This window comes from Pyxicephalus adspersus, chromosome 7, assembly GCF_032062135.1.
Source record: "Pyxicephalus adspersus chromosome 7, UCB_Pads_2.0, whole genome shotgun sequence".
NCBI lineage: Eukaryota > Metazoa > Chordata > Amphibia > Anura > Pyxicephalidae > Pyxicephalus > Pyxicephalus adspersus.
In genome coordinates, this window is record NC_092864.1 from 26,153,008 (window position 1) to 26,164,814 (window position 11,807).

The window sequence follows — 11,807 nt, forward strand, 5'->3', positions numbered from 1 at the left end:
AAGTGCAAAAAAAAATCAGCATAAACATATATGGGAAAATAAAAGTCACATGAAAAAAAATTCCCCCCATTGGAAAGGATGTATTTCCTGCAATTTAAGGTGAATAAAATTTTAATACAGTTTCGACATTTTGATCTACAGAAGAGAAATCACCGCAATATAATAATTATACTTTATTTGTAATGCTGACTGTTGATAGGCTGAAGGTGGGGCCTTGCTCCAAATCTTATGATCTGTGCACAGAGAAAATTTGAGTTCGTGAAATGTTGATGTCAGAAGTTGTTCTGTAGTGCAATCAACGTGCAGGAAAGCCATTATACAGAAAATGCCGCCATGTTTTATTCCGCTCTGTGCTCCCGCTAACTTCCTTTACAGCTGCTCCCTGTTCTGTAGTACGGCAGAAATATTACATTTAATGGTTGGCCTGGGCCGGCACAGCGCCCCTAACCTCCTAACGGCTTCCGGCGGCTGCCAGACTGGGGGAACAACACTGAGCTGCGGTCTGTTCTGCATACACAATTCAGCGGGCGGTGGACTGAACGGTCTGTGGTAGTTGTTTTGCCGCATTTCCGCAGAGATCGCTGTAAAAGGTGAATTTCGCCTTCGGACAGCAGCGCGGTCAGCTCTGAGAATAATATTTATTATCCCATAGATCCCGAAATATCGCTTGGCCTCCAGCAGCTGTCAGTCAAAGAAACAGTTTCGTGAGATGGAGCTGTCTGCAGCCATCCATCATCCATGGCTTCAATTGTTCCATCAGCCACAGTGGCTGATCTGAACCCACCTCCAAGGAACCCTAAAAATTGTTCTATCTGCAGATCAGGGAATGCTTTGTGATCAATAGGATTAAAGGTATAATTGAAAGGTGATGGTACCTTGGCATTTTCACAACCACTGGATTTTTAGGAATAGAAGTTAAAAAAAATCAAAAAAAGAAACATAGAACAAATAATATAATTGGCTAGAGAGTCAAACTATTACATTTGTAGCACCATCTTACACTCCTACACTGGTAGTCAATGGGAATATTACTCTCTTACATTGGTGGCCAGGAGGAAAATTAAACCTACGCGGGGGGGTATTATTATTATTATTACAACACAGTATTTTTTATAGCGCCAGCATATTACGCAGCGTTGTACAAAGTCCATAGTCATGTCACTAGCTGTCCCTCAAATTGTCTCAGAATGTAATGTCCCTACCAAAGTCATATATCTTTATTACAGTCAAAGGCCAATTTTGGGGGAAGCCAATAAACCTAACTGCATGTTTTTGGGTAAGGGGTTAAAATACTGCAGCCTAACATTGATGGGCAGTGGGAAGAATGTCTCATTACATTATTCGGCAGTGGGAAGAATACCTCCCTTTTATTGGTGATTGTTGATCAGTGGACAAACTGTTCCCAGTATATCTATGGATAATGGAAAGAAATCTACCCTTACTATGGTTGTCAGGGGGAAAATGCTCTCTTACATTTGTGGTCAGTAGGCTGAATGACCTTTACATGGGGTCCCAGGTATAGAATTCTCTTTACAGTGGTTGAAAGCGGGAGGAAAAATTCTGCTTTACATTGGTGGTCAGTGAGAATAATGCTCCTTACATTGATGGTCAGTGGGAAAAATGCCCTTACATTGGTGGTCAGGGGGAAGAAGGCTTCCTGAATTGGTGGACAGGAGCAGTAAGAATACCCCTTTATTTTGGTGGCCAGTAAGAGTAATGTCCCCTTTATGGGCAGCTTCAAAGACCATTGTTGTCAGTGGACATATTCCTCAGAGATGACAGGAGACTCAATGCCATTCCTATACCCGCCAGCGGCTCTGCCGAGTCACGTGACTATAGAGTCACCATCAGTCGACTGAATCGCAAGTGGCGGAGTGATGTGGGCCATTCAGTTTCATCCCAAAATCTGATGAAATGACAGCTAAATATCCAAGATATTTTTGAACATTTCAATAAATATTAATTAAGCTGAGAGACCAAACGTGATGGCGATTCTTCATCTTTAGAATATAAATATAATAACATATAGCCGAGCGTGTCGTATTTTAGGGATCCGTCAATTCCCTGTGAAATCCCCCAGCAATAGCAGTGTTTTGATTTTTAGGACCTGAATCAGCGTGAAATCGCAGGAAATGTAACACCTGAAATCGTCATATAATTGTGCCGCCTGCTCAGATTTTCCTGGACGCTTTAGGTGAAAGCATTACTGTGTACTGTTATTTACTGGCTTTGAATTTGTGGTGGTTGCAATTTCTGACTTGGTAAAAATTATCGGGTAAAAATTGTTTTCCATTTACACGTCCTACAAGTGAGGTGCAGGGTACAAATGGGGGGGGGGGGGGGACCGGGATGAGCAGAGCGTGCACAATTATGTGGATGGCAAAGGGGGAATAGTGTTAGTACTGGGGGGTGGGAGGGTGGTCTGACGCATCATTAATGGGGGGCGCATGTGCTCCCCCCATACATTAGCTCCCACACCATGGAAAAGGGTCAATGTGTTGTAGTAAATATTGGTGTGAAGATTTATGGGGTGACAATTCCTAAAAAATTCCCATCAGTCTGATCAATCTTTATAGCAATGTCCTATAGATGTTACACCGCCACCAATCGCCATCTCATCCAACCAGATGTGCCGATTATCTTGTGTCTGTGAACAACATTTGTGCTGGGGGTTCATGTTGATGGCGTTCTAATCCAACACTGTTTTCTATTTCAATGAATGCAGCAACTTGAATCGAAAGTGAAGTGTTTGATATTAAAATGCTGCATTCATCCTGCTTTGCATGCAGTTCAGACACCTGAATAGGACACGGTGCATTTACAGGCACAGTGCAGCCCAAAACAGGTCAACACACAGTCTCTGAACTCAATAGGAACCTAATCCCTCCAAATTGAAGAAAGATTCCCCTTGTTCCCATCAGACCTCCCGTCATGTCATGTTTTGGTGACATTAAACTTTTGGATTCATTCAGTACTGGGTACAATACCCACCAGAAACAATTTAGGTGGTAACAGCCCAAGGGGAATCTCAGCCTTGTTGGTCCTGTTCTCTATTGCAATCGATGGGGCAGCAATGCAGCGACATATTGCTGACCAATGCAATTTGTCACCAATGCTAAGATCGCTTATGTGACACAGCCTGAAGGATTCAGAGATTTGGCTACATGGAGGTAAAATTATATTTGGGATGTTTTGTGGGTTTTCTTGCGGTTTGTGAAAAAGATTTCAGAACTTTTGTATTAAAATTCAAAGCGAAAAAAAAATCTACCATGGGGGGTGCTGCTGGTGGTACGGGGGAGTTCCACTTTAAGAAGTCCCCCACGCATTTCCAGTCATGTGATGCAATTGTTTTATTGTTTTGATTGGACTTGCATGCATTTTTTTACTATTCTGAACGTTGAAATTTTTTGATGCCATTGATGCGCGTGTGAGCGGCAGTCAGAGGATCATTAGTCCATCATATAGGAAGTCCTGGCAGGGAGGAGCCTCCGGTGTTTTTTTTTCTGGCATATTTTTTGGTTATTAGGAGACCCTAGACATCTTTGTATGCGGTAATAAGACGTTGTGGAATTGCCAGAACCCTCGCCAATCATGTTAGAATGCGCAATATATCCACGTTAACTACATGTCCAGGAAATGGGCTGCAAAATCCCGAGCCATAAACTGATGGCAGAATATTTTACTTCAGTCCCATGCTTTGCTGCCTGCTAGTCAGTCCAGGCATGCCAAGGGTGGTAACCTCGGTGCATTGTGCCTGGTTGCTTTATGACGCCTGTGTTCTTTATGACATGCGATGCTGGAGCAGACAAAATATCATTAATTTGTGTTATCAATTCACTTTAAGCTTAATTCACTCCACACATTCCTTTGCAGCTCCCAGTGCCTGAAACATGTTTTGTATATCTGCACAGTGTAGTTGGGGCTGCTGTGGTTGCAGAGTTTGCAGGAATATTGATCGGTAATATTAGAAATGAATTGACTTTTATACACGCATGTGGCTGTGCAGTGCTAGCAGCCTGGAGTTCTTCTTTATTGTAGTGCTCCGCTCTGTCATATCATTCTCTATTGTTCTGCTTTTCTGGTGTTATCTGCGCATTGCATTATAGGTGACTGGGGAGATCATCAGAGCCAGGATTAGTAACCGATAATAACACGCTTCATGTATGTAACAATTAACGTGTCATGGCCGCCCTGCGCGAGACAAATAATCGCATTCTTCTTCTCCTCTCATGTAGAACTGAAACCGTGGCTGTGCAACTTCACCTACGGAGATGTGCAGGACTTCTCGCAGCTGGCACTGGACCCCAACCGCAACCAACTCATCGTGGGGGCCAGGTAATATCTATATTAATCTATCCTTCTGTCTGTCCATCCATCCATCCCTCCATCCATCCATCCCTCCATTAATCCATCAATCCCCCTGTCCATCCATCAATCCCTCTGTCCATCCATCCATGCCTCTGTCCATCCCTCCACCCATCCCTTCTTTAATCCATCCATCCATCCCTCTGTGGGTGCGTTCGTTCATGTCTCCGCCCTCCCACATATAAAACATTGTATCACATATACACATATATTGGTGATCTCATAGCAGTATATATTTTCCCTGGCCAAAAAAATAGAAACCCCTGTTAGTGCTGCCCTTGTCCTCTCTGTCCCTGATTGCCACTGTTATACATTAGGGTTTTGGTAAAGGAAAATGGGCTGTTCACACAGCATAGTAAATGGTCACCTTGCCAGAGATATTTCACTTAGCTTTGTGAACGAGATAAAGCTTTGCTGAGCTCCCATACACATTATTCGGTATTTTTAATAACCACATGTACTATGTAAATTTTTCGTTGCAGAGGGATCATTCACCTTTAATGGCTTGAACGCCTTTAGTGAATCAGTTGAATTACATCAGCACCCCCTGCATTATTATTATTCTGTATTAATATAGTGCCAACATATTCTGCAGCGCTGTACAATAAATAGGGGTTGCACATTACAGATACAGACACTGACACTGGAGGAGTAGAGGGTCCTGCCCAAAAGGGTCCATGGTTGCATCAGTGCAGTCACTTTTGTGTTTTTGCAGCGTCACCTGTGCAGGTAAGAATTTGTGGGAGTCCTGGGGTTTCTCTTGTTTTTGGCCTTAGTGATATGAAGTGGGATTTTTGGATCTAGCCCCCCCCCCCCCCCCCGTGACTCCGCTTTGTGTTGGAGTCCGCATGCTCATTACAGACGTGGCGGCCGATGTTATTTCCTCGTCCCGATGCCAGCTTCTTCCCCTGCACCCAGATTTAATTGGCCAGCTGTGTGGATATCTTGTCAGTGTGACAGTTTGCTTGCTGATGTTGTTATTGCGATGTCAGTGTGTTCCCTGCACACACACTGTCACACTGTCATTTAATGGTGTGCGGAAGTGGGGAGTGTCCACGTGCAGTGGGACAGATGCTGAATGAGCACCTCGATTGAGCGTCCGGCGATGCCGGTGATATGCGTAATGCGTGCTATGTAAAATTGGTGGTGCCGAGCCAACAAAGATCAAAACTCCCCCCCATCCTGCGAGCCACTTTGAAAGCCCCCTCCCCCAAATCCCATAATCTGGACTTTGCTGAGTCAGCTCGGCTCGTTCTCTGATCATCGATGGAGAGCCACACCAGCTCCAACCTGTCCCTATGACTACGCCCCCTGGCAGGATGGCAATTACTGCGCCTCGCTCATTGTTCTGCCAGTTTTAGGATTTTTTAAGTTTTTAAGATTGCAGAATTTACAAATTGTCACTGAGAGCGAAAAGAAAGATATCCTCACAGACCAATCTAACATGGCATCCATCTGCCTTGTGGGTGTGTGATGTTACTAGAGGCTGCAAATAATTGTTTTATGACAAGTCCACCCTGTCCAGGAGAAATGCAGTGACAGACAAGGAACAGAGCTGTACAACACAACTGCCTATGTGTGTGATACATGTATATTATTTACATGACAGGTATTCTATAAAGCAGCACATTTCCTGCAGTGACACATTTACCTTTTATTATAATTCTTCACCCCAGCAATGCCAGTTGATGTGATCACTGCTCTATATAAGGGTGTAATACAGAGGCGGAGGTAAATAATTACCACTTCTTCATTAAAGAGGATCAGTCAGTAACTTTCCAAGTCTGTATAAATAAATTCCTGACAATGTACAGCAAAAGAATCTTCTGTTAAAAAAATCTCCACTTTTTTTATCCTTAAGCTATACTGAGATGATGTCATTATTCTGCTGCATGCAGAACGAAGCATTTCCTCAGTCTCCTCTCCCTCAGTGATCAGATTGCAACATTGTAATTTTGCATCCAGTCACAGGCATTTGGGGCACAGGCTAAAACTGCACAGACCCCGGAATTTACAGGACTATGTCCCCTCTAATCCCATTCCAGGAAGTAGAGGGTGACCCTGAATGATGTCTGAAAAAAGGAGGCTCTGTCCTGGAGAGAACAGCAGATTGTGGAATTTTCAGGGAGAGTTCAGTGATCTCTGTGAGAGGTGATAATTGTTACGCATTGCAATATATCTGATGACAGGTCCACTTTATTCAGTCCCTCCTTATTGGTATTCCGCATTGCATAAATACCCTGGCACACCAGCTGAAATCACCAATGAGCCCAATAAGAATATTGAAGGGGGCTTTGTGTGATAAGATTATGGATTGCACATTTTATCCCGCAGTTGGTTCCAGCTCTCTTCTCACCAGCAGTTCAAGAAGATGATCGGCTGTTGGGTTCATCCATTATTTTTGTTCTCTGCAACCTCGCTGTCCCCGATCGCCGCCCTGCGAGTTCACAGGCAGTCATGTGAAGCTGTCTGATTAAAGTCAGCGCCTCACGCAGGGATGGTGAGATCACAGCGCGCAAATTGCTGTGTAAAATATTCATCATCCCCGGGGGCTTGTTCTCTATTATTATACATCACGCTAAACGCTGCGTCTTTATGAATGATCCGCCTCTCGGATACAACCTCGCCGGGTGCATGGCGACCATCAACCTCGATCTGGGAGGCCGGGTGGGAGGGGGGGGGCGCGTAGATTTCCAGTTATTGGGTGACAGATGCCACAAAAAAGGTAAAGATCATCAGGGTTGTGTCTGCTGATACCTGCATAAATTTGGTGATGGCTGCAGATATCTGGTTACCACTGGCAATGCGCGATTATTCCTTTAGGACTTTACTGTGTTGCATTATTGCATGCGTTTCCATGCGTGACCACACACAGCATGTGTTGGTGTGCTGGGTTGTTGTTCATTCTTAGTTTCACCCCAGACCCCACCAGTTCACTGCAGTTTAACACCGGGAAATGCGCAGTAACACACCAACATGCATTGCTGTTTGCTGCACTTTTTCTTCTTCCTTGCAACAGTCGGGATGTCCATGTAAATGGGCTGCCAAGTGCAACGTGAGGACGTTTGCAAGAAAACAGCACCGTACTGGGATAGAAAGAGGACCGGTATACTCTGGAGGGGACTACTTGGTGGAGATTGATTGCCACAACCGCAATAATTGCGGCCATACACAAACAGATTTGTGATTGATCTAAGGACAAGCTATTCCTCATCAGTACAACAGGCGCAGTATTGCGTTAAGCGCTCACAGTTTTTTCGTCTCGTTTTTTCTCCAGTCGTTTTCTGCCATAGTTACTTTTCTGATTGGAGAGGATGACAGATGCGGAATGCACAATCAGCGGTGTTAGCATGCATGGCAGGGTATACATGTGTACCTACAGATCGAGCACAGCTGGTACCGGCACCATCAAATGTGGAGTCAGAATCTGTTAGGAGAATTTGCAAAGAAGAATTCAAAATTTTACTTCTCACTCAATGATGTTGCGAAAATCGGGAACACAGGGGGCAACGCCGCATTCTGAGTAATAATGCCCCCGGTTCCAATTATACCAGCCCTCACCCCAATGAACCCAACCCTAAAAATAAAGAGGATCTGTCACCAGATATATTAATATTATGTGAGGTGTCGATGTGACACTTCCCAGTATGTATCGCTTCTCACAGAGGTCACATGACTCCCCTGATAATGCCAACATCTGCATTTCTCCAGAAGCAAAAAGCCATCTTTGTTCTGGCATCACCTGGGGACACCATCTACTTCCTGGGCTGAGATGCCAGCTCAGAGTTGACCCAGTCATGTAAATCCTGGGTTATGTCCAACAACTGAATCAAAAATGAATCCTGCCTGCAGCAGACTGATGACATCATCTCAGCCTAGGCAAAGTCACTGACTGCAGCTCGAGGGCGGCTTTCATGTGATCAGGGTCTGGTAGACACTCCAGGGAGTGCTCTCTCCCTTTGATGTTTGATGTTACTTTGATGCAATGCTGGTTGCATTGTTTCGGGTTCGTGGTTATAATGTGAGAATAAAACATGCAATCTGCATTCTCTTATGTGTGGTGCTGGTTGTGAGCAGATATTTGATTTCTCCTCTCACATATATCTTTTTCTTTGTTGCAGGAATAACCTCTTCAGGCTCAGTCTCTTCAACGTTTCTCTAATACAGGTAAGTGCACCTTGACACTCCCCCCCGCGGGTCCCTTGTGTAAACTTTCTCTTCAGTGCAGTAAAATCATTTGTGAAAATAAAATAATTTGCAAATATTTGGCTCCGGCTAATGCCGTTGATTAGACGGTTTTGCATATGCTTTGGTTATGTGACCATCTCTAAATCTCAGGTGATCAGGACACTGCAATTATATTTTCTGAGGCCCAAAAATATGCGGTGTAGTTTCTGGGAGCCCCCTGCACTGTCTGATCAGATAGGGGCAGCAGTCATTCTTTTGACCCATTTGGTGGCCTTTTGCGCATCTCATAATCTCATATTTTGGGTCTCCATGAACCTTCAGATCTCAGGTTTAGTGCTAATTGGCTGGGAAGACAAATGGACGCTCGCAACCATCCTGATAAATGCATTTCGGGCCTCCGGCACGTTGGGGGTGATGGGAAATAAGCGCCAAAAAATTCTCTGCAGCTTCTGTCTGCTCAGCTCTTCGAAATAATTCTCTCCCAGAACTAACATAGAGGCCAATGAGAGTTAGACGAAAATGAGCACCCGGTGTGGAGGGCCAGGCGGTGTACATGGCAACGCTGCTTTAAATCCTCGGTGCAGCGCGCATCAGAATTCCTGCAGAACGCGCAGCAGGTGATGCTTCATCCGCAGCTGGCAAACAATTTCATTGGGAATGCAGAAAATACAAAGAGCGATGGAGGCCGCGAGGTCGAGCGGTTTGTGATCTGCATCTGAAGAGCTGGCTGACCTCGGCGTTCCCGAAATAAATCCGCCTTAAGATCTTCTGATGTGTAAATATTGCGCCGAATGGTGGGAACCGGCAACAAACAGGCAGGAATGCAGCAAATCCTCACCTACGATCAGATCTTTGGATCTTTGTCCTCTTGTGTGCCGCCACGCATACATATGGGGATTTCCAGATCTGCGCTGTGCATTGCTTTCTGCTTCATCCCAGCACTGAACATATGTGTAATGCATTGTTCAAATGGAAGTTTGCTGTTCCATATTCCATGGTTCTATTAATTTTTGGCCTCTGCTTTGTTTACTCCATATCATATTTTTCAGTATTCAGTGTGCAGATCAGCAGGAAGCACAACGTGCAAATAATGAGGGAATATGGTGGCTCCCCTCCAATAGGGATTGTAAAATAAAGACGTCATACATTGCACCCAACCAGGAAATAGATACGGTGGCAGCTTTTATTTTCACTTTTCAAGCTTTGTATTAACTTCACTACGGTTCCTGTCTCAGGGTGACAACTCTCCATCACTGCACTGTATCTATGGAGTGATGTCACCCCAGGACAAGACTATAGTAAGCTCTTCGGGGCAGGGTCCTCTCCTCCTGTATCACTGTATTAGTCAGTCATTTGCACCCCCTATTTCATGTACAGCGCTGCGTAATATGTTGGCGCTATATAAATCCTGTTTATTAATAATAATATTAATAATAGTACACCCCTTCATCTTCATAGCATGGGGAGGTGTTCTGTTGTTCAGAGAAGATAACTGTGCAACTCTGGTTGGGATTTCAGCATCAGGATTTTTAAAGATATTGCTGGCTGAAAATAAAAATGCGCATCAGGACCCATTGCATAAGAGATGCACCCGTCTGACAGGGCTGTTAATATTTCCTCCTTCGGTTCTGCGATTTGGAGAATTCACTAACTTGTGCTGCGGCAACCTCACAATTCATCCTTAGCAATGTTTTATCCTGCAGAGAACTGGCGGCAGATTCTCCGGCCGAGCAAGTTGCAGTCATTTGGAAGAGATCTGCATGTGATTGAGGGCTGACCTGTGTGGTGTAACGATCTGCGGCTGGCTTTCAGGCTTGTCGCTCGGGAACATTGAGCAGCCACTGGCCGGCTAACAATCTCATCTGTCAGCCGGACTGCTCGTCGCCTCTCTGATTTGTGAAACCCTGTGCCTGGCCAGGCTGCAACAAATTTCAGAGAAGCTGAACGCTGAGTCCTGTGATCTGTCTGCGTCAGACAGGTGACCGACGGGGCGAGCAAGCCTGGACATGAGGGACCCGAAAACAATTCTACAGATGCGGGTCAGACATTCCTGAGGTGGGGCGGAGGCTGCAGAGAAATCCAGAATTTTCTGTCATCTCTGCCGATGGACAAAGAAGAATTTTTGTTTTGCTGCAAAGAATTTTTAGATTTTTACCAGAGAAATCAAATCCAAGAACGTGATCTCTATGTATGTACAACGTTATATCCCTTAGCATCGAATTGTAGGGATCAGGAGAATACTTAAAGCCCCTCTGAACCTTTCAGACTTTTTCTCCGCAAAATGCGTCCCTGCAGTGGTCTGACACGCCCCTTGCGGAATCAGAGCTCCAGCTCTCCAATCAACATAGAGTTTGAGCTTTTCTGATTGGATATGCTAAACTATGATATGCCAGAGTGTGTTCAACTTCTGCAGAGAGACCGCTGCTTCCACACACAGAGCAAGGCTCCTCCTTTGCAGCATGCTGGCTTGGGACAGGCTTCTCTACTCAGGCTGTGGCTGCTTTCTTAAGAAATCCCCCTGGAAGACTCTGCTCACCTTCTGTTTTAATGCCCCTGGAATGGATTTAGCTGATTTCTGATTTGGAAATGCCATTGCTGGGGATCAAGATAGGAAAATGCAGTGAAAAGATTGCAGAAGACCAGCAGTTCTGGGGTGTAAGAATAGGATGAAAATGATGTGAATGAAAGTCAATCATTTGGGGTTTATTTGTACATGTCGGGTTGATTGTTGTTGCTGTTGAGGATTTGCTCCACGGCCTCCTTCACATTGTCAGACATTTCTGGAAGCACTGGCCTCTGATCTCTGTAGCGAGACCCCTGTAGGCAGCCCAGCCCCCCTTTCCCTCTGCCTCTCCATTGTTCAATATCGAGGGGGGGCAGTGAGATTGAGCGCTCAACCTCTCACAACGCATTACACAGCAGAAGTGAATCGATTGTGGAGTGAATTTTGCAGCTCATTGTTGCAGGATCTCAGCAAAAGTTCATGAAGGTGCAGTGCTGGGATCAGAGACCACTCCGCAGCTCTCCACCATCAATAGGTGGTTCTCTTCGGAGAGATGCTGTTGTGTGAATCTGACATGGCAGTCTCCAGTATGTTTATACTATGCATCCGTCTATAAGACATTGAGCTTCAGCTGAACATTTAACTGAACCTTCCGGTTCCCCATTGTCCAGTTGGGGCTGCAGGGAAAATGTGTTTGTGGGCCGCATGCTGGGGCAACAGGTGGGGCATGTACCAGCGAAGGCATTTAGGG

General features: G+C 45.1%; 1 protein-coding gene across 2 annotated transcripts in view; it reads left to right on the forward strand.

The window, feature by feature from the left end:
* Positions 1–11,807, forward strand: part of SEMA5B (semaphorin 5B) — a 165,890-nt gene that overhangs the window by 92,156 nt on the left and 61,927 nt on the right. For both annotated transcript variants that reach the window (XM_072417908.1, XM_072417909.1), the window contains exons 4-5: positions 4,236–4,335; positions 8,487–8,532. In XM_072417908.1, coding sequence (XP_072274009.1) covers positions 4,236–4,335; positions 8,487–8,532 — 146 coding nt within the window. The remainder of the gene's footprint in view (positions 1–4,235; positions 4,336–8,486; positions 8,533–11,807) is intronic.